The sequence below is a fragment of the Mesoplodon densirostris genome, chromosome 9 (assembly GCF_025265405.1).
Source record: "Mesoplodon densirostris isolate mMesDen1 chromosome 9, mMesDen1 primary haplotype, whole genome shotgun sequence".
NCBI classification, from domain to species: domain Eukaryota; kingdom Metazoa; phylum Chordata; class Mammalia; order Artiodactyla; family Ziphiidae; genus Mesoplodon; species Mesoplodon densirostris.
Genome location: NC_082669.1, coordinates 55219975 through 55243261, shown reverse-complemented (window position 1 = coordinate 55243261; position 23287 = coordinate 55219975). Strand labels below are relative to the sequence as shown.

The window sequence follows — 23287 nt, the reverse complement described above, 5'->3', positions numbered from 1 at the left end:
CAGGGAAGCCCTCATCATCTTTTTTTTTTTTTTTTTTTGCTGTACGCGGGCCTCTCACTGTTGTGGCCTCCCCCATTGCGGAGCACAGGCTCCGGACGCACAGGCCCAGCGGCCATGGCTCACGGGCCCAGCCTCTCCGCGGCATGTGGGATCTTCCCAGACCGGGGCATGAACCCGTATCCCCTGCATCGGCAGGCGGACTCTCAACCACTGCGCCACCAGGGAAGCCCCCTCATCATCTTTTTAGATATTATTTGATACATATTCATAACATTGTATGTTGGTAGTAAGGTATAAGGCACCCCTGTGAATCCTGGTTCAACACATGTTTCTCTCCTACCCTAGCCTCTTGCCTCTCTCCAACCAGAGTAACCATTTTGGATTTTGTGTTTATCATCCCATCCATTTTAAATATAGTTTTATTATCCATACATGTATGCTTAAAATATATTGTCCATTTTTCTGGTTTTTGAGCGCCTATAAAAATAGTAAACTGTATGCAGTCTTCTGGGGTTTGTTTGGTTTTTTTCAACATTACATTAAAAACATTCATTCATGTTGCCAGGCAAGCTTAAGTTCATTGCTGCTGTAAATGTTCACTGTGTGAATACTCCACAATTTATCTATTCTCTTGCTGCTGGACTTCTAGATCTCAATTGGTTTGTGGGTTTCCAGTGTTTTCCTATACAAACATTGCTCAGTGAACATGACTGTGCATGCCTTTGGGTGGACATTTGCAAGTGTTTTTCTTTTTCTTTTTTTTTTTTTGGCCATGCTGCGTGGCTTGCAGGATCCTAGTTCCCTGACCAGGGACTGAACCCGGGTCACAGCAGTGAAAGCACCAAGTCTTAACCACTGGACCATAAGGGAATTCCATGCAACTGTTTAAGTGCATATCTGGAAGTGGGACTGCTAGATCATAGGGTACAGTGATACTCAGCTATGTGAAATATTCCATTTTCCAACCCAAATCCACTGCAATGACCTTTACTGAGGATAAAATTCTCACTGCGGTTTTAATTTGAATATTCCTCCTTACTGAGGAGAGTAAGTTTCTTTACTTAAATGGCATTGATGTCTCCTCTTTGGTGAAATGTCTGTTCATGTCTTTTTCTTATTGAAATTGCAGGAGTCCTTTTTTATATTTTACATACTTATCATTAGTCAGCTATATATATTTAAAATATCATCTTCCAGCTTGTGGGTTGTCTTTTCTTTAATGTTTTCTTTTGAACAGAAGTTCACAAGTTTAACATGGTAAAATTTATCAATCTTTTCTCTTAAATAAAAAAATTTAGGTGTTATTCAAGATATCTTTCCCTCCCCCAAACTCAGAAAGATACTCCTCTACAGTTTTATATAATAGTTAAAATTTTTGCTAAATCCTTAATCTACCTAGACATGAGTTTTGTATTTCCTGTAAAGCAAGAATCTAATTTTATGTTTGCCATATGCTGAGCACCAATCAATAAACTGACCTCCTTTTCCCTAATCTGTGATCTTTGGCACCATCTCTTTAGACATATATCATTGTTCTTTATGTAGATGGATCTGTCTCTGGGCTCCCTATTTTATTCATTGGTTAATTTGTCTACCCCTGTATCAATACAAACTTATGATTGATTACTACATAGTTACAATAAATTTTGCTATCTGGAAAGGAAAGAAATCTTTCCCCTTTTTATTCTTCTCTAAGCATGTCTTGATTTTGCTTTATTATCTTCTTTATAAATTTTAGAATTAGTTGCCAAGTTCCATGAAATAACCTACTGAGATTCTTTTATTGGAACTGCATTGAATCTATAGATCAATTAGGGGGAAAGTGATGCTTTCATGATTTTCAGTGCTCCTATCCCTGAATGAAGTATCTTTTCATTTACATAGGCATTTTTAATATAAACAAAGTTTTATAATTTTCCCATACAGAACTTGCATACCTTCTGTTAGATTTATTCCAAGTACATTATAATTTTGCTGCTACTAAAAAAATGGTATCTTTTAAAAACATGTATTTTCCTCAGTACTTGTTATTTAATGAATAAATATAACTAAATTTTTTATATTGATCCCATAGCTTACTGTTAGGCTTTCTGAAGATTTTAATAGCCTATAGACTCTTTATATCATTGACTATTCCATTTCTTCCTTTCGAATAGTTATAAATTTTTCTTTCTTTACTGCACTGGATAGGACTTCTAATATATTCTGTAATAGATGTGATACAGGGGGTCATTCTTGTTTTGTTCCTGAATTTAAATGGAATTCCTCTAGTGTTTTCCCATTAAAAAATGATGTTTGCTATTATTTTTGATAAATAACCTATTAGGTTAAGGAAGTTCACTTATATTCCTAGTTTGCTACGAGTTATTTTTTTCTTATCAAGAATAGGTGTTGAATTTTATTAAATGCTTTCTCTGAATCTTCAAGGTGATTGTGTTTTTCTTTTTTAATCTAGCAAGGTGGTGACTTACATTTATATATATTTTTTATAACTTTACTGAATATTTTTAAAATTATTTTGACAATAACTCCAAATAACTTTCTTTCTTATATCTACATATATTTCTATCTTATATCAACATTGCCTTAAGAAAGTAGATTTATAGATAGAAATCACTGAAATGTCATGTTAATACAAACTTCATTTCAAGTGAAGAAACACCTTCTCTCAGCCAGCGCATATCCAGAGTCCACAGCTGATTAAAACTTTTGAGAAAAATGCAAAGCATGTAATCTCCTGAGAATCTACAGAAATTCTACAAATTTTTGGTGGTAGAAAACATGCCATGCAGGACATATGCAAACTCCTGGCAATTCCACTAGCAGTTCCTATGCTGGTGCCCTGGTCACTACCAGTAAGCTTTTATGGAATTGAAGAGTTAAATTCCAATTTAAGATCCTAGAGGCATCTAGGCATAAAACTATAGTAGGCCTCTCCTGCCATTAATTGCCATTATAATTCTGATTTTGTTAGGTATAGTAAAGAGTGAAACAATTTTAGCTTTTATATCCATTCATTAAAAAAAAATTAATTCCCATTAAAGGTTTGATGTCATCATTGTTTTTGTTATTGTTTCAATTTCTAATATCTTCCAGGTATGATATTAGGTACTGGTAAAAATCTGATTAATTATAGCACCATCATCACTCCCAAGGTAAAGGTCAAACATATCCACATGGCTTACAGAGCCCTCAAAGATCTGCTCCTACCAACATCAACACCTCCGTTCCCATCATTTGCCTTCTGGAGTGCATCCTGTCCTCTAGCCACACTTGTAGTTCTCTAAGACTATGTGGTTATGTTTATGCCTCCAAGATTTTGATGTGCTGCATCTTCTGCCTAAAATAGCCTTCCTTCTACTTAGTGAATTTCTATTTACCCTCTTATAACTCTGCATCAAACAGCACCTTTTTATTATAACAGTTATGTCAGTGCTGGCTAAGTTTGGGTTTCCATTCAGTGCTTCAACCCCTGAACTGTAAGACATGGCAGGGCACAGCTACTATTCATCTTTCTACCACCGACACCTATCATAATGTTCAGCACCCGGTAGGGGCTCAAAACACGTCTCCTTAATGACTGAATGAACATGAAATCTGAAATTAAAATTTGGAGAAAATAAGTGTTTTAAGTTTTTGTTCATTTTCTTAAATAGAATTCACAGTAATTTATTTCTTTTAAATAACTTTTAATTTTTTTCACTAATTTAGATGGCGCTTTTTTACATAAAAGCTGAAACAAGAAACTCTGTAGATGAACAGAAAGGAATGGTACATTTCCAAATGTTACCTAGTGTGTTTTCATGCATAAAATACTGAAAACCACTGCCATGTAATTTTAATTACAACATTTGAAACTCAAATTACAAAAAAACCAAGAATATAAGTTTGCTCTTTCTAAGTAAATTACCTCAATGATTGTTGGTTTCCCCACATTTTCAGCCGTTGGAGACCCATATAGGACTCCATCACTATATGGTGTCCTTTGGATATATCGAAGCCATCCAGGCCGGTCTGGGTAACCCATTAAATTTGTGTTAAATGTTATGGGATCATTACTAATCTCGCCTAGGTAAGAAACACAGAAGTAAGATATAAGACAGTTATTTTCACATGTTGCTTTGATTGTTTCAATAAAAATATGTCCGTCTAAAATTTTTTTCTTAACATTTGTAGCAAATTAAATACACACCAAAAAAAAAATCTATCTGGGAATTTAGATTAGGGCCTCATGCAAGAAAAAAATCCTTTTGGTTGTTTAGTTAGTCTAGAAATCTGATTTAACAAAGAAAGCATATTCATACAATTTGGGGGTAAATTTCCTTTTCTTTTTTGGGGGGAGGAGGTCACACAGCAGTGGAAAAGTTCTACCAATGAGACAACTATCTTTCAGGAAAATACCCTAATCATGTTGATGTATTCATTCTTCTGAGAAACCTTCCTTTCATGAAACTCTGAGCACTATCAAACTCATCTTAAGGGATATCTCAAAATTATAATAGTGTCATCAAGACAAAAATAATGTAATTTAAAAACAACGGAGGATGAGTTGAAAAAATCCAAATCCAAAAGAACTGCAATAACATGACATTTATTAATAATAAATAATAATGGTGTCATTTTATTAGCATGTGCCTGGCCTCTACAGGCACTATTTCATCTGATTTTCAAACATACCAATGAAAGTAGTACTCTTATTAGCCCTAATTTTATTGATGAAATATGTAATTTTCCATGTTAATTCTTCATGGTCATATTAAGTGGTGAAACTAGAATTTACTCTTGGCTGACTCCAGAAACTATGCTCTTAACTACATTTTTTTTTTTTGCGTTACGTGGGCCTCTCACTGTTGTGGCCTCTCCCGTTGTGGAGCACAGGCTCCGGACACGCAGGCTCAGCGGCCATGGCTCACGGGCCTAGCCGCTCCGTGGCATGTGGGATCTTCCCGGACCGGGGCATGAACCCGTGTCCCCTGCATCAGCAGGCGGACTCTCAACCACTGCGCCACCAGGGAAGCCCTCTTAACTACATTTTCTTCTCCAATGTTGAAGCTGCTGCTCACAAGGTTTAGCTATATAGTTTTGCAAAAATAGAATGCCCCTCATGAGAACACATTTTTTAAGTAATTGATGAAAAGACTGCCTTGTTTCTTGAATGCTGGTGAGAACATGCTTAACTATATTTTATGAGTGTTTTCAGGTATGCTATTCATCATATAATCCACAAAAATAATATTTATATTAATTCTAATGCTGGAATTTTCAGAAATTCATTTTTATTTGTTACTTAAGAGTCATAATAACAATGTATTTTCTCTTGCTATTCTTTCTGTATCTTCGTTAATTTGATGGCATTTGTGACAATCCAACATAACATAATTTAAACTGATAGTAAATTAAATAGAACTTTGTAACTGGTATTACTTTGAAGAAAAATTAATCTCCATTATATGATTATGAAGTTATATAAAATTATCTCATATTGTAAAAGTTTTTTTGAGAACTCTTTCTTAATACCATATTTCATTCTCTTCTACAACATATGTATAGTTTTCCAAAAATCAATGTACTCTATAAGACTCTAAGTCTTAATGTGTAAAATTGTAATTGTATATCTATAATTATTTCTCTGAGAATACAGGTAGATGACTTGTCAGAAGCACAAAATTCAAGACTAGGAAATCAGAAATACACTTTTCTTTAAATTTCAAAAATGAGTTATTTCCTTCGGTAATTAAATTTCTAATCATAAAATGGGAAATATTCTACAACAATCAATTTATCACATATCCAGACCATGTCAAGTAATGTCAGTAATACCTGATCATATATCATCTAGATTATGCACATTGAACAAAAAGAAAAATTTAGTAAATTAACCACTTTTTTCCCCACCAGAACATACCAGGTTTTGGGTAAGGTGGAAATTCCCCCTTAAAATACTCTCTTTCCAAAACATGAACAAAGAGGACACCTGCAGATGGGTAGACATTCCGATCAGAGTGCACCTTGGAGAAAATAGTGTACACTGAAAACAAAGAGGGAAGATAAGAGACAGACAAATAATGAGATCTGCTTTTGAAAATTCACTTACACTGTAAAGAAGGGTTTCACTATGTAGAAATTTCTGAGAAAACTGAAGCAACATGCAAGATTGTTAAGAAGTTTGTTTTAAAGGGGAGTGGTTTTAGGACAAAACATGGAACAACTCTCAACTTGCTGTGTTTATAGACGTTTCAAATATTATGTAAGCAGAATTAGGCATATTTAATATTTTAAATTATTATTAAATAATAAAGACATCCATGAAATCTCTTTTGTAATTTTTATGGCGATTATTACCAACAAAATACATCATGAGAACTGACCAGCTATATAATTGCTGCAGTATATTTTTTCTTTTTCCTTTTTTCAAAGCAAAATATAAAGAGTTATTTTTCTAAATGGTAACAATCTCCACCATATTAACTGTTTGCCAGACAGAGCATATCAGACTACATAATACCATTGATATATGTAAGGTGACTTTCATATAGATTGATACTTATAAAAATGCATTGGATACTCTTTCTTTGAGTATTATTCCCCCCCCCCCATCTTTCCTGGAAATGATTTATTCCACTTTACCTGATCTCGACATTTAATAATTCACACATACAATCTAGTCTATTATGCTACCTCCTAAATAAGCAATAACAATTACATCATAAAATTCAGTGCAAATCATTTCTTTAAGTGAAATGGGGCAGATTTCATGATTTACTGGTTACTTAAGATACATGATGTGAGTACAATAAAATGACCAAATTGGTTTGATTAGTTTCAACTGATCGTTTTTTCCTCTGGTATCATCATCTCCACCAACACATTACTGCCATTACCCTTGTCACCTCTACAGTCTCTTTTGGTTTTCTATCTTCCTGTTTGGCTACTGGCTGCAATTTTTAAACAGATAAACCCTATCAGGCAAGTTCTTTCTCTTAGTCACTGATGGATTTGTAAATGTAGTAATTAACCTTAAGAACCCAAGGCTGCTCACTCCCAGGCTCACAACTAACTAAAAGCCCTTGGATGGCAAAATCCCTGACAGTGAATTTTTCAGCATAAAAATAGAACTCCCACAAAAATGTTTCTTTATCTGTGAAAACTTGCCCCTACAGTTCTGTGGACGGCTGCCAAAAATGGGGAACTGAACTAAAATATTTGGCTTGTAGCTTCATGTATCCATAGCTTTACTACTAAAAACACAACTTCAAAGGCTGTGGTAACTGAAGGAAGGAAGCGGCAAGTTAGGTTTAAATTAGATACATCGGGAGATTCGTTCTTTCCTGACCTGTTTTGTACTAGCACTGGTAAGCATTCCCATTGCATTTAGAGTACCCATGCTCTACCCAAGAGCAATTTACTCACCTGTGAAAATGCTCCCGTTCCAAAAAAACAAGAACAAGTGAATCACAGAGAAAGAGTGAGAATGAGAATTAGAGATTTTTCACCAGCTGGATTCCACGGCATCCCCTGAATGCTAGGTGCCGTGGAGAATGTGAAGATGAAGGAGACCCAGTCCCTGCCTTTCATGAGCTCACCATCTGGTTTGGGAGACCAACACTCCCCTAACTAGGTATGACCCCAGAGAGACAAACTGCTCTGGCAAGACCTGGAAAGATGGTGAAGAGCAATGGAAGCTGGAAAGACCTGGGAAAGGTTTATATAAGAAGGAGAATTCAATATGGCTTTTAAAGTACTAGCAAGATTCTGAAACTCAGAGATGGGCAATTTCAGCGGTGAAATGTGCAAGATACAAAAGTGGGATACTGCGGGGCCCTCTCAAGAAAAGGAATTAAGCCAGTAATGCTAGATCCTGGTAGGGGGGAGGAAAACTGGGAAGATGAGTCAAATTATGGAGAGCTGTGAACTCCTGGTGAGAAGTTATTTCATTCTATACAGAAAGGTGTTTAAATTCTAGATCACAATCCTACATCCAAGGCACAGGAATGTTTTGCATAATTCAAAGGAATCTCTTTGGAGCTTATCCAATTTATTCTTTCTAGAGATTAAAAACACCTTGAAGTCCAGCACTGAACTTTATTTACCTTTGTTATTTTCTCGGCACCTAGAAGGTGTCTGGCATATGTGAATAATTTTATAAATGGATGAATACATTCTAATACAAAGCACTGTAGAGGGAAACACAGTTCTTATGTTTGTGGACTAAATATATATAATACTTAACTTCATTTTCAGTTTTGTAACTTAAATTAATTATCATATGTGTGTAGCAGTTTATGGGCTACCATCCTCCATTTACATTATAAACTAAGTCTCCCATAGTTTTTGCTGCCATAAGGTGGTAAAAGCTAGCTTATAAATCAAAAAGAAAGGTTGTTCATATTAATAATATTGAAATGGTTCTATTTTCTATATGGCCCACGGCAGGGCCTAAAATAGAACCATAAAAGGGTACTTGTCACTGTTTATTACCTCACTTCAAGGACTAGCGTAGAACATCTCACTTTCTGCTTTCATAAAACAAAACAAAAAAACAACAACAAACAACATTTCTACAATCTACAGAGCCAAACCACAATCTACCATGGCCCTCCTGGTTTTTAAGATTACATGCACATTTATTTATTCATGTGTAGAACTGCCTTTCTGCAATCTGCTGAACTGCATACTTGCTGGTCAGTTACCTTGGCAACTCTGCAGTAAAGCCTGCTTCACTGTAAGTATAGTACGCCATTCACTTTGAGAAAAACATGATACAGATGTATGACACACTCATCATCTAGAAATGGAAAATGACTAAGCCACTATGTTTTGTTTGTGAAAATAATACTTCCTTTCTGTAGCATCAGTTTAAATTATGGGCACCCACAGAACATTTTAGAGAAGTGCCCTTTACCTTACCTTTCCCATTTGTTACTTGCAAAACAAATAGCTCTTCAACACAGGCTATTTGGACAGTATTTACACCTAGTTTCCTTTAAAACCAACAAGTGACACAGAGAAGTCAGAGTTATGGGCTCTTGTTCTAAACATGAGCGATATAAACCATACTGATAGGGTTTGCACTAACACCAAAAAAGGCTGTTACTTAACGGTGACACATGTTGCACTCACATATGTCTAGGTAGTACTCACAAACAGTAAGCTTGACACATATTGTTTTCCCTAAAAGAAAGTCTTGAAAACGAAATGTAAACACTTTAAGAATCTCTGAAATACACATCTCTGAAAAAAAGCTCTTAAAAGTCTCTGAAATATACAAGCATACAGTTCCGTGCTAATCAAGCTGAGGTCACAGGGTCTGGCTGCTCTGTGTATTGCATGGCTCTCCAATCGTCTAGGGCTGCAAATCCATTACCTCTGCAAACACATGCCACTGGATACAAATGAAACTGGAAACCAATCTGTGGCTAAATCCGTGCAAATCCATCACCATTAATGGGCAAAACAAACCAAAAGTCCAACCCACGGGGGGTCAAAAACATCATCTTCAAACCACAAGGGTAGCTAGATTTGCAAAGATTAAAAACTGAAGACAGGTAGTCATAAATAATGGAATTTTTTAAAGGAAAAATTACATATCTGAGTTGAAAAGAGCAAAAGGATATGTGGGCAAGTGGCCAGGGTTATATTTCACCCTCCCTAAATGCAGGTCCAATATTCCTTGTTAACATGCTACCAAAATCTTTCTATAAAACTGTTCCCTGTATGTTTTCGTCATAAGGCATAGAAACTACAAACCATTTTCGACAATGTATCTTATGGGACAGCAGAGAGCCAAGAACCAAGTAACAGACGGTGATGGCGGTAGCAATAAAGTGGGACATCATGCTAGCTAAACAGCATCCTGTCTTCCTTTATTAATAGTTCATTTGAAATTCTCTCCCTATGGGAGCAACACTGAGATGAAAATATAAGGGTGCACATTTGTGTGCTTATTTACAATTACTTAAAAATAAAAGCAAATTTGGATGTGTTTAGTAAACATCAAATTTTGAAAGGGTTTGGTGGTGCATTGCTAACGAATCTAGAGCATAACACTTCACAATTATCACAATGATTTTTTTAATGGCATATGCACGTGCACAGGCACATACAAAGTCCACTCTCTACAAAAAAGTCCGGAGAACATCTACCAGCCCTTTTTCTGCATCAAGAACAAGGACATGACTATAAAGATAAACTGGCTGCTGAGTGTGACACCCTACAAGTCTCAGCTAGATTTAAGTCTAAAAGTCTCTCCTCTGAAGTCATAAAGGATTGTCAGTATTCACGTCAAGGTGATCTCTCTCTCTCTCATAGATGCTTTATCAACAAATTAATCACTTTAAAAGGTCCACTTACATCATCATTTTCTAATTTTTGCAGTTTGAGAGAATACAGTAAAATCTCAGTTTAGCAGGAACCCCAACGAAGGAAACATTTTAGAGAGCTGAGTTTTCTAAAGTACTCGGCGGTCGATCCTTCTTCATTATGGCATAAGATCATCATTTGGCGCATCAATTATTGCACTCCCCTCTATAATATAATCATGCCCTCATGGACTGTTTGGTTGCCTTGTCATTTGCCGATCCCAGTAGCACTAGCGGGTCACCGTCTGCTAATGCTTTTTATGGTTGTGTGTTTTATAGATTTTCTGTGTTCTCATCTGTAGACACGTTGTCAGCCGTCACTTCTCATTGCTATCCATATGTTTCCTGTAACAGCTCCTCTATCGCTTCTAATTTGCTGCTATTAATCCGCTGCAGGTTTAGAAACCAGGCTACCAAGTGAGGTGGGACTGCATGTTAAAGTAAGAACAAATTTTTACTGTTTTAACACACGCAGGGCTCTGTTAGGTGTGAAAAAGAGGAGCCTGCGTTTGCTGCATCAATTTTGGCTACCCAGAGACCCTTTTGTGGTGTATTTCCTGATTCTTAGTTGACACAGTATACTTCTGAAAAGATGATCTTACTATAATTGGGAGACAGCCATTACTTGAGGAGGTGGCAACATAAACTCTATGTATTAAGTGCATTCAGAAATAAATAAGTGTACCACAGAAAGTCTTAATTCAACCCATATGTTACGTAAACAAACTGTCAAATCAAAATGTGCTGTATAAAATAATTTCTTACATATTTGATGTGTGGGAAATATACTGCATAATTTAAATGAAGAGATCTATTGATTAAGTGATCTATTACCCGTAGCAATAGCTAAATCAGCCTAAGAACATAACACACTAAAATAAGTAATTTATTAATAAGAAACTGAAGTCTATTTCCAAAAGCATTTCAATTTTGTTAATTTGCCTCTAGTGTTCAGAGAGTTTTAAGACGTAAGCTACTCATTGGGAAACATGACAAGGGTGCTTTAACTGAGTGCAAATTAGTTAAATAAGACAGTGCATATTTTCCAACTGTTCATAGTATTGCCTTAATAGTAAGTATTATTTGAAAAAAAAATTTGGATAAGGATGATGAAGAAGACTTTTAATATGTTTAAAATACAAAGATAATACTGAATAGCCACTTATCTGGTACAGCTTTTAAAATAAACTTTTGCCTAAGCAACTAGGTATCCCAATTCCTCAAAATCCTATTTACAGAAGAGACACCACGTCTCTGCTAAAGACTTGGAGTATTATTAAAAAGAAAGTTACACAAAAAATACAATTGCTGAAAACTTATTTTACTATATGATCATGTCTGATAATTAGAAAACTGTTAAGTACGGACAGAAAAAAATAAGACTTGCCTTCTCTTTTACAGTTTTAATAGCTGAAAGCTCTTTATGAGGCTCAGAGCCCCTGTATACACAGCACTCCAAGAAGCTGCTACCAATTAATGGGAATTGATTATAAGAGATGAATTCCATTTGATATCTCTGCACCAAGAGAACTCATTTCAGGGTTTTCAGAGCTTGATATATTTATGGTTTCCTTCCTAATTTATTTTTCAATGTGTTATTTCTATAGTCTAATTGAAATTTAATTACTAAACCAGATAATGTCTGTAGAAAAATAGTTTGAAAGGCATCAATATGCAGCCAGGTACACAACCTGCTTTGGTTTTGTTTTGTTTTTTTCCTTTTGAAAATTTACCCTGTGTTTTATCAATCCAGCTTTATAAGTCTTGGCTTAGAATCAAAAGCTTTGCTCGGCGGTCTGCCCTTCACCCCTTAAGTTTACTCAGCATCAAAGTACTGAAGGCCATTCACTGGGCAGTGGTCAGCTATTGTTTTATTTCAGTCACAGATAGTCCACACCTGGGCTGTAGAGCTCATCATGGGGAAGGCATTAAATTGCCTTTTAAAACTTCACTCCTCTAAGAGATAGGACCACTTTTCTCTACATGAGGTAGAAAAGAAACCACTACTTGGATCTTTTTCTACAAGAAGCAGAAAGGTTACTTTGTGAGATTCCCCTTCCCCCAACCAAAGCCACTTACTAAAATCATTTTTCTATACTAGAGTTAAATATCCTGATTTTTCCATAGAATGATCATGTGTTTGTTTTGTTTCGTTGTTTTTTTCTTAAATGTAGGCTGGAAAGTGGTTGCAAACCATTTTTAATTGGTAATCAATAAACTTGGTCTTATAGAACACTGCAATTGAAAGGGGCTTTAGATGTCATCCTGTCAGGGTGTGCCAAATAACTTTCTCTACGAAGAGACAAATCATTGCATTACTTCCAGCTTGGATATGGCCTCAGCATTCTACTCAATCCAGGATGCCTGACAGATAACATCAATTGGAGTTTGCATGCAAAAAACCAAGTTCAGTCCTTTATTTTATAGTTAACAAAACTGAACCCAGAGAGGCTGAATGACAGGTTCAAGCTTACAGGACTCGTAAGAGGAAGAGTCAGGACTTGAACCCAGGGTAGTTACGTATTTTGTTGATTTGCTAACATGAGGTAATACATTTGGTGGCTGTCCATTACATTATTACAACCCACTAAAGTAAACTCATTACTCTCTGTGTAAGATATTTTAGTAATGCAGAACTATAATGATAGGATTTAAATTAGAGGAGGAGACCAGGAAGGGAGAAACTAAAGAATGAGTTCAAGAGAAACTGAGGAAATAAGAGAATGAGACAGTCTGAACTGGTTACCTCAAGATGTATTGATCATTTCGATTTTGAGAACTACAGTTATGGCTCAGGTTCCAAGGAGAAAATCAGTTTGAGGTCCAGAGGGAGCATGAAGTTTGAAAAAGGAAGAGATGGAGATTCTAGAGAATGCTATGCTAAAGGCCTTGGAATACATTTCACTAAGAAGAGCACTATAGTAGATGACTCAGCTGAGCTTGACAGCCCGTTAGAGAGCACCTTTATGCAAAATCAAACAGGAATGGAGGGACACCCTTAAACAGGACAGAAATTCTAGGGATCAACGTTAAAAAGAAGAAACTGAAGAAAAGGGAAAGACTGCAATTTCGTGCAAAATAGTGTGAAGTCCAGAGGAAGAGTCTTTAGTGATCTCGTGTGGGCAGGTCCCAAATCCCTGGGAGACAACAGAAGTAAGCTGCAGACGGCAATACTGAGGGCCATCTGGGGCCATAACTGGGAAGGTTAGAAAACAGGAAGGGGCTTCCCTGGTGGTGCCGTGGTTAAGAATCAGCCTCCCAATGCAGGGGACACGGGTTCGATCCCTGGTCTGGGAAGATGCCACATGTCACGGAGCAACTAAGCCCGTGCGCCACAACTACTGAGCCTGCACTCTAGCGCCTGCGAGCCACAACTACTGAGGCCGCGTGCCACAGCTACTGAAGCCCATGCGCCTAGAGCCTGGGCTCAGCAACAAGAGAAGCCACCACCATGAGAAGCCCTCACGCTGCAATGAAGAGTAGCCCCGCTCGCCACAACTTGAGAGAGCCCGTGCGCGGCAACGAAGACCCAACACAGCCAAAAATAAATAAAAGAAAAGAAAAAGAAAACAGGAATAGCGGATGTGCTGAAGAAGCCAAAGGCCCTCAGCCTGATTAAGGAGCAGCCCAGATAAGGTAGTCGGGGGTGATTCCCTTGAAGGAAACAGAGAAAATCCCTTCAGAATATCTAAGGAGGGTGTGGGGAAAGGACTGTGGGACAATGCGCTTAGATCCTAGAACAAGTGAGTCTAGTGCTTTTGAAAACAACTTTTTGTGAACTTTTCATGAGAGTTTACTGTTATAAAACTCTTTTCTTTTATATTAGAGATGAAAATTCCTTAAAAATGCAAAGGTGTTTGTGGGTTTGTTTCAAAGACAGCAGCATAGAAGAGATGCTGGGAGCCTTGGTCCCACTGTGAAACAGATCTGGGAGTAGAAGGTTCTAGCTGAGGAATAATTTGATGCCAGCTGGAAAAACGTCAGTGACCCCCAGCTCAGAAATGTAAGAAGAAAATGAGGTAAGCCAGTAATCACTCCTACAAGGTACCTAGAAAGTTCTGTAAGGCCATTTTATCACATAAAATTACTGCTCTTTTCAAAATATTTTAAAACTGTTGTTTTTTTTAATAGATATTCTGGCTACCCCAAAGTTATAGAAACTAGGCTACTGTTCTGCTAATGTTCTGTTCATGACCACATAGAGCCAAAATTGTGTGTGTGGGGGGGTGGGGAGTGTACGGTTAAGAGGGATTATAAAGACAAGTAATCCAGAAATATTAAGTGAAAGCTCATATTGATAATTGATATTTTTAAAACAACTAATCTTTTGGTTACTAAGTAAGTCTTTTTCTCCCTGATGAAATGCATTATTTCAAAGGTCCTGACATATTGCTAATGAACACATTAAAGATAGGGAAGAAAAATTTAGAAGGACAATCATTCAAGGGTCAGGCCATCTTTTCAATAGAAAACAAATGCCATCTAATTAGTTAATAGCAAACATACCAATTTGGTTTTGCAACAAAAATCATTCAAAAAATCATCCACGGGCCTCCCTGGTGGCGCAGTGGTTGAGAGTCCGCCTGCCGATGCAGGGGATACGGGTTCGTGCCCCGGTCTGGGAGGATCCCATATGCCGCGGAGCGGCTGGGCCCGTGAGCCATGGCCGCTGGGCCTGCGCGTCCGGAGCCTGTGCTCCGCAACGGGAGAGGCCACAACAGTGAGAGGCCCACATACCGCAAAAAGGAAAAGAAAAAAAAAAAAAAATCATCCACAACTAGCCAAAATATTTTATGACCAGTTTTCTAAGGTTATGTAAATACTGTTTTTAAACGATTTACGTTAAATGTACTTCTTAATGTTTTTCAATGTTATAAGTAAATTGTTATAATAACCACACTGGGACAATTTTCATAAGTGGCAAGCTAGTGACTGGATAAGGGGCAACAATAGGTTAAAAACAAGAATTATTTTTGGTTAAAAAAAGGGGAAAACTACAGCAAAGGAAAAAAACTTGGAGAATAATGGATTAAGAACACAGAGAATCAGAAGCTTTAGAAGATTAGGAAAACAAAATTTGATTTTATTCAGATTGACTTATCAAAAAAAAAAAGTCCACACATGACTAAAAAAGCAAAAGGACTATTGGAAGCGGACATTTAATTGATTCCCCAAAAGGGATTTAGATTTACAACCTAAACTCACCATCTTTCTTCCCAGCAGTCATTTTTCTGCTGATAATAAAATTGTTGGCCTGTTTGGTCTTCCAGTTAACTGTTCCATTTATGCCATCAGCACAGCTTAATAAAAAAGCTTTTCAGAATAAAACAAATGCACAAAAAATGAAATTAATGTCAAATTAAAATGACTATCACAAATCACCTACTACGTATTAACAGGTATCAGATTCTTTCCAGCCCCAGCGAGCTGTTTAATTCCACTCAATAAATATCTGTTGCATGTCAATACAAGGAATATATGGGGATACAAAGTAAAGACACAGTTCCTGCCCTCCAAGGAGCTTACAGTCTATAGGGATTGATGATTCATGTACCAAAATATATATGTAATATATAATATAGTGTATACGTATAGCAATTACACATATACACACAGTGGTAGAAAGCACAGCTGCTACAATAGCACTGAGAGGGGAAGCAATTTTCCCTGGCTAGGAATGTTGTGATAAGTTTAAAACGTCTTTTAAATTTACAGTTGAGTTTTGGAAACATTACACTGGCAGCAATGAACAGAATCAGGATCAGTGGATACTAAATAGGGGGATATCTCTGGAGTGTAGAGTAGCAGTCAGCCCATAATCAGGGGTTGAAGAAAGGAGGAGTAAAGGTGGGGCCAGTTACAAGACATCATGGGAGAGAATACTGACAGTACTTCTCAAATTGCTGGATGTGGGCTAAAAAAAGAATCAATAATGGCTTTGAAGTTTTGATCCAGGATGACACTAAACAGTGATATATTAGGAATGCCAAAAAGGAGTCCACTTCAGGAGAAAGATGACAAATGTATTTGGGGATATGTTAAATGTGGGGTACCAGTTGGATATCCAGGTGAAACCACCTAAGAAGAAGATGGAAATAGAGCTCTGGTTCACAGGAGAATCTAAGGCAAGCTTTGGATGCAGATTTGAAGTTCATCACCAGAGAAATGATTGTTGAAGCCAAAGCTCCAGTGCAATTCCTTAAAGAGATCATGCTCTCAGGTAACACACATTAGACTGTCAGGTACAAAATGATCTGGAGAAGATACACATTCACGTTCCTGACCTATTTGCCTATACTATTTCCAATCATCCAAACTACCAATCTTACTGCTTACTCTCCCACTTTCCATCCTTATCTTCCAGACTTGATATTTGGGTACCATTTTCCTAACTACAACATTGGGTCACCATCTCATTCTCCCTTCCTCTAGCCATCTCAGATATGTTCCCTCTGAGTTCAGCTCAGTTCCCAAATCCCCCAGTGTGTACCCCATAGTTTTGTCCTAGCTTCTGGAGTTGAAATATATAGCAAGAAGGAATGCACGAAAAGTGGGAGGGACAACAAAGGCAGAAGAACATGTTAATAAATACATTTACATAGCAAAAAACAGAGGATAATTCAGCAAAGAAATAAGAGACAAGGCGGTCAGAGAGGTTGGACAACTGAGCCTGAAGTGTCATATACATATGTCAACGGAAGAGTTGTCAAAAAGGAGAGTGTGATCAACATCCTCACTTACTGCAGAAAGGTCAAAGAGGATGAGAGCTTAGAAAAGACTGCTAGATGTGAAAGGGGAGAAGTTATTGGTGACTCCTTGAAAGCAGAGTTCCAATAAAGTGCTAAGAGTAGAAGCCAGACAGCAAAAGGCCAAGCCGTAGATGCAACAAACAGAGTTAATCTTTTAAGAACACTGGCCAGAATAGGGAAGCAAAGAGATAAGATGATATGTCAGACTGAGGAGCAGCAAGGTAGAGAAAAAGATTGTTTATTTTAGTGTAGGGAAACAAATTTTGTTTATAAGCTGAGGAAAAGACATAAGGAGAGAGAAAGAGACTAGGTGTAATGAAAAGGAACATAAATGATGAGACACAATCCCAGAAAAACTAGAATGGGTGGGACCAAGCAGAAACATACAATATACATGTACTTGTATATTGTACAGCATATACAAAACACATATACTTTATACAAGCATATAAAGAAAATACTTCATGAATCAGAGAGTAAGGACAAGTGAAGAGAGAAACATTTGTTGGGGTACAGGACACTTAATGTTGAAAGGGCTCCTCACCCTAGTAAATCAGAGGTGAAATGGTTATTTCCTTCTCAAACTGAATTTTGAGTAAAATTCTAAACTTAAACTAAATTATAAGAAATACCAAGTCCCCTTCCAAAATGAAAACAAGAATACAATTCAAAACCCAAGTTATTAAAAATAATCAAACAAAACCTCAGGTGAGGGCCTCCCTGGTGGCGCAAGTGGTTGAGAGTCCGCCTGCCGATGCAGGGGATACGGGTTCGTGCCCCGGTCTGGGAGGATCCCATATGCCGCGGAGCGGCTGGGCCCGTGAGCCATGGCCGCTGGGCCTGCGCATCCGGAGCCTGTGCTCCGCAACGGGAGAGGCCACAACAGTGAGAGGCCCACATACCGCAAAAAGGAAAAAAAAAAAAAAAAAAAAAAAAAAACCTCAGGTGATCATTTCAGTGACACCTGGGAGTGGAAATCAAAGGCTTAGCACCCCAAGTGAATAAATGAGTTGGTTGGTATTGAATTTTTAAATTATGTAAACCTAAGTATACTAATTTTATAACTACTAAAAGACCAATCTTATGGCTGATTCACCTAATAAATGGTTGACTCACCTAAGAACTGAAGTTATGTCCTTTTAAATCTAGATTAAGAATACAGTAGTCATTTCCTAAATAATTTAAGCTAAAATAGGATCAGAAATGTTCATGGCCTCTTGTGGCAAAATATCACACCTCCAAGGGTTTTCCTAATTGCTGGGTTCCAAAGGCAACATGCTAGTTACATAAGAATCACCTGGGCAGCTCTCTAAACATACATATTCTCACACACCCCAAAAACTACAAAATAAAAAAATTTAAAACACATATTCGTGACTCCACCATGGAGAATCTAGGTAGGTGGGTTACACAGTTTCATCAGGTGATTCTCACACACAAATACGAACTCTAGAAGACCAACAGAAGACCTACAGGACCCAAGGGTATATAGGATATTCAACCAAGTCACATCAAATGTGGCAAATGTAGGGCTAACCTTATAACAGAAAACTTTACTCTCTCTTATCCCCAACTGGCCCACAGATGCAGCCAATTTGCAAGAACATGAAAGTCACTGCTGGAAAGTGGGAAATCTCAACCTAGAAATACAGGAAGCAAGTGGCCAAGTTCTTCTCTACAACTTTTCAAAAAACAATGTATATATGTGGACCTGACAAGCAACATTTACATTTAAATCCATCACATCACCTGGTCCTGAGCAAAGTGCTTTCATGTAGATTGTCTAGTTCAATCCATACAAAACCAAGAGAATCTGTTAACATGTCTGAAGGTTATAGAGGCTTGATCGAACAGCAGAATCGAGTAAACCCTGCAGGCAAGCAGGCAAGCAGGCATGCTTCAGAATTCTCCACTTTTCCATGGATTGAGGAGTTACCATAAAGAAAGAAGGGTTTGAGGGTCCAGACAGCACCCTTTTTGTTCCTTCCTTTATTCTAGCCCAGTGGTTCTCAGACCATGCTCTGCATAAGAATTATTGTTCAGTTATACACACAAAACTACACATAATGTACTTCATAGGTAATTTAAAGGATTTACTAGGGTAACTTAAGTCTATGAAATTTTTTGCCTCATACTCTGGCTTTTAGAACCACACTAACCCATAAGATTTAATGTCACTGCACATCCTTGCCGGGTGAACCAACGTATCATTGCTCATGCACTTATGTAAGTGCAGCCTACTTGGCTTTTACAGACAAGAATTTCAAAATTCAAAAGACAAATTTGGTGCCTCAGTTGTTATAAAATAGAGGCAGGGTAAAACAGTTTAAACACATCTCACAGATATAGCTCTGTTTTAAGGCTGGCATTGCTTTGAGCATATTCATTTTTTTAAAGTTTATATTGATCCCTCTAAAGTCCTGCTTTGACCACAGAAGACCACAGTCCAATAAATCTAAATAAAAAGACAACTTTTTACTGCTCTACTCACCAGACAATGTCAATAAAGGCAAGACACAACACCACGGATAATGTGTCTGCTTAAACATTCAAGTTCCACACCCTGAGGGAGAAATCTCAATAACACTGAAATATCTGTTTTTCACTGTGTGTCCAAGGTCATGGATCCACTTAGCTAACTTCTTGTAAAGAAAATTATTGTAATCTGTACATTGACAAATGCAGAATACTCATTGGGGAAAAAAAGGTAGTATTTTAATAAGTTTAATTTTCATTAGAAAAGGAGCACACCATTTTTTTTCTATGAGAACAAATTTCCTTAGGATGGGAAAACATGACTCAATTTTTGAAACTATTTATTCTATACATTACTTTTCAAGATTAAATCTAGTGTGTAAAAAAAAAAGTCAGCCTGTATAGACTGATTCTTGGACTCCTTCCAAAGATAATGGACCATCCTCAGAAATCCTGAAAGAACTCCACTGTGCTCATTGCGTTCATGATAATCTATGCTACAGTTGTACCTGGATATGAGTTTTGCTCTAATTCATAAACACAAAAGCAAAGAATAATATGAATCTTGTGTTTACAGAGCCCAGACTAAGAAGACATTCACACAATTAGCTAGCATAGCATGATATACAATTTAACCAATTCCTCAGTGCTCCCTCTCAAAACTCATCAAAGCCTGAATTAATCCAATGGTGACTGGCATGCCCTTAAATTCCCTAGAAACCATTCAATACTTAAAGTTTGTCTTAAGGTTCCATGATTCATCCGGAGTCTTGTAGCAGCATGACTGCATCTCATCTGGCCTGGGGCAAACACTCTCTGAAGAGACAAGACTCTTTCCCAAACCTGAATAATTTGCTGGCTTAGTGAGGAAGGGTTTGCTATTTAATAAAAGCAATTGAAGAGCTGTGAATAGTGACTGATTGCTGATGAGCTAATCAAAATGTCAAGGGATAGAAATAATAAATAATAATTTAGTCTGACATCACTGTCCAAGTAAATAGCAGAATATGCCAGATGAAATATAATCTGATTAACACACTCACCTTAGAACCAAACTGTCAAGTCTCTCTCTGTCCACTGTTTCATCTGTCTCTTTTCCTATTTCACTCAAAGGGGACACAGACTTTGTTTTCATAAATAGGATAGACAGCTCATGTCGCCTACATCTCTTCCCTTCTCTCATCATTCCCCATGTCATTGTGTCTCTCCCTTGCCCTCTACATTTTCTCTTCCCTTTTCTGTGTAACTATCCTTAATACTTTTTAAATGGTCTCTTATACTGAAATCTTGATTTTATATTTTTCTCTCTAAAAAATGTTAGCTGACATCATTAGCTACCAAGTTTTGAGTGCTAAGTACAAGGCACTAAACATTTTATACGTAACTATTCTAATCCTTACATCATCACTATGTGAAACAGGTATTATTACTTCCATTTTACAATGAGGATAAGAAGTCTTAGGAAATTATGTAGCTTATCCCAGATCATTATGTTTAGTAAGTAGCAGAGTTGGATTTTGAACTCATTTCTTGATTGACTTCAAAGTCCCCGTTAAGTCCCCGTTATCTACTCATCAATACGATCCCCAAATGGTTAAATGGGAAAGCACTCTGTGAACTGTATACTTCTTAAGTAATTTGAGATATTTTTATTATTACTAGTAGGTCCTCTTCAACTTACTTTTCTTTCTAGAAAAAAATAAGTTTTCCCTGACTGCTGGATTAGAAACAGCTAGCAAGGAGGCAATACCCATGAGAATTAATCCTATGTGTTATGTACGTATGTACACACACACACAATTCATTAAAAGAGGAAAGCTAAAAGGTTAGTTGGAACCTATGGAGAAAAAAATGTCTTTGTTGAGGAGAACTGTCCACCCCAACTTCAAAGGGAGTCAGAAAAAAATATTCTTAAGAGGAGTGTAATAGCAAGACTGCAAACCAAAAATGCCAGAATGAGAAGCCTCTAAACTTTGTTAAAACAGAAGAGCCTGGCAGGGCAGAACGTAAGTAATTAATATAATTTAAAGTTATTAGAATTTTATAACTTTAGCACAAGCTAGGTAAGATTTTAGACTTTAGAGTGAAATAAAAATTGGGAGCACAGAAAGGTAGTGTTTAAATCAGCATCTCTGGAGACAGAGTGCCTGGGTTCAAAATCCCAGTTTTTGTCCACTGGGTGGGTTATTCAATGTCTCTGTACCTCAGTTTACTCATCTGGTAGGGCCAGAACAGTGCCCACTTCATAGAGGCATTGTGAATATTAAATGAGATAACACACTTAAGACCCTTAGAAGAGTGCTTAGCACACAATGATGTTCTCTAAAAATATAAGCTATTATTACATTTACTCTTCACTTAATATGAAGGAAATTTTAGAGTTCTTTAAATGTGTTTTTTTAAAAAAATAGATGTTCACATGAAAAAACTATTGTCACTACAGTTGGCATTATAGAATATAGCACTCTTTCTTTTTTCTTCACTGTCATGAGACACATGAAAAATGATATTTGCATGGCAGAGTGGAGTAAACGCTAGAGGCTGCTCACCAGCGGAAGGAGAAGCCCAGGGGCTCCAACCACCCCAAACTTCACAGGGCATCTTAGCAAGTCTTCATTCCCAGTACCGGCCAAGGCAGACTGGTTGAGAGCTGCAAAAGCCAGGTGTGATAAGAAGCAAGTTATAATTGAGGATACGGGCAGGGGGAAGTGTAAGCTGGGACAAAGTGAGAGAGTGGCATGGACATATATACACTACCAAATGTAAAATAGATAGCTAGTGGGAAGCAGCCGCATAGCACAGGGAGATCAGCTCGGTGCTCTGTGACCACCTAGAGGGGTGGGATAGGGAGGGTGGGAAGGAGGGAGAGGCAAGAGGGAAGAGATATGGGGACATATGTATATGTATAACTGATTCACTTTGTTATAAAGCTGAAACTAACACACCATTGTAAAGCAGGTATACTCCAATAAAGATGTTAAAAAAATAAGAATAAAATAAAATAAAAAGAAGCAATTTATACTGATATCTGTACTCTCTGACTCTCACAAACTCTTAGGTATTTTATTCTGAGGAAATAACGCAACAAAAGCAAAAACTGCATGGACACAAGATTCGACTTTGCATTACATATATCAAAACTGGATGAAAAATTAAATATCTGATAAAAGAAGAAGTGTTGGTTTGATAGAATAGTTCATGGAGAAGGGAAGGTTATCCACTTCTCTTTGGAGTTTTACACCTTTGCTCAAATAGCCCAACCAAGACACGTACTGGGTTTTCACTGCCCGGAAATGGTACTATCTATATTCTATCTGAGAAACACTAGATGCATAAGGAGCACCAGTGGGACCCTTGAAAATGGGATACATAATATATTAAGTAGTTACAGGCACCATTACAATTTAATGTCCTCATCTGCAAAATGTTGGACTGTTTTGAAATTAATAAAATTAGCGAAAGGTAGAATACAAAATACTACGCAGACGGTGAAATCTAGCCTAATAGTGCGATCTAGTGGGAAAGAATTAAAAGGCAAAGCGGGTTAGGGAAGCAAAACTGTAGGAGAAAATTCTGCTCAAAATAAAAAATATAACAATAGTATACTAATGGGTGTTTACTTGAAACAGTCATTATTTTTCTTTATTATAGAAGCCACAAATTTTCACTGTAATACATTCAAATAGTATAACCAGGAGGGTATAA

General features: G+C 37.1%; 1 protein-coding gene across 2 annotated transcripts in view; it reads right to left on the bottom strand.

The window, feature by feature from the left end:
• The window catches only part of SGCE (sarcoglycan epsilon), a 69589-nt gene that overhangs the window by 37385 nt on the left and 8917 nt on the right, over nt 1–23287 (bottom strand). Inside the window, exons 2-4 of one of the 2 annotated variants that reach the window (XM_060107901.1) lie at nt 15564–15671; nt 5906–6028; nt 3911–4068 (exon numbers count right to left, since the gene is read on the bottom strand). In XM_060107901.1, the coding sequence (XP_059963884.1) occupies nt 3911–4068; nt 5906–6028; nt 15564–15671 (389 nt within the window). The remainder of the gene's footprint in view (nt 1–3910; nt 4069–5905; nt 6029–15563; nt 15672–23287) is intronic. The other variant, XM_060107900.1, reaches the window with a different exon arrangement.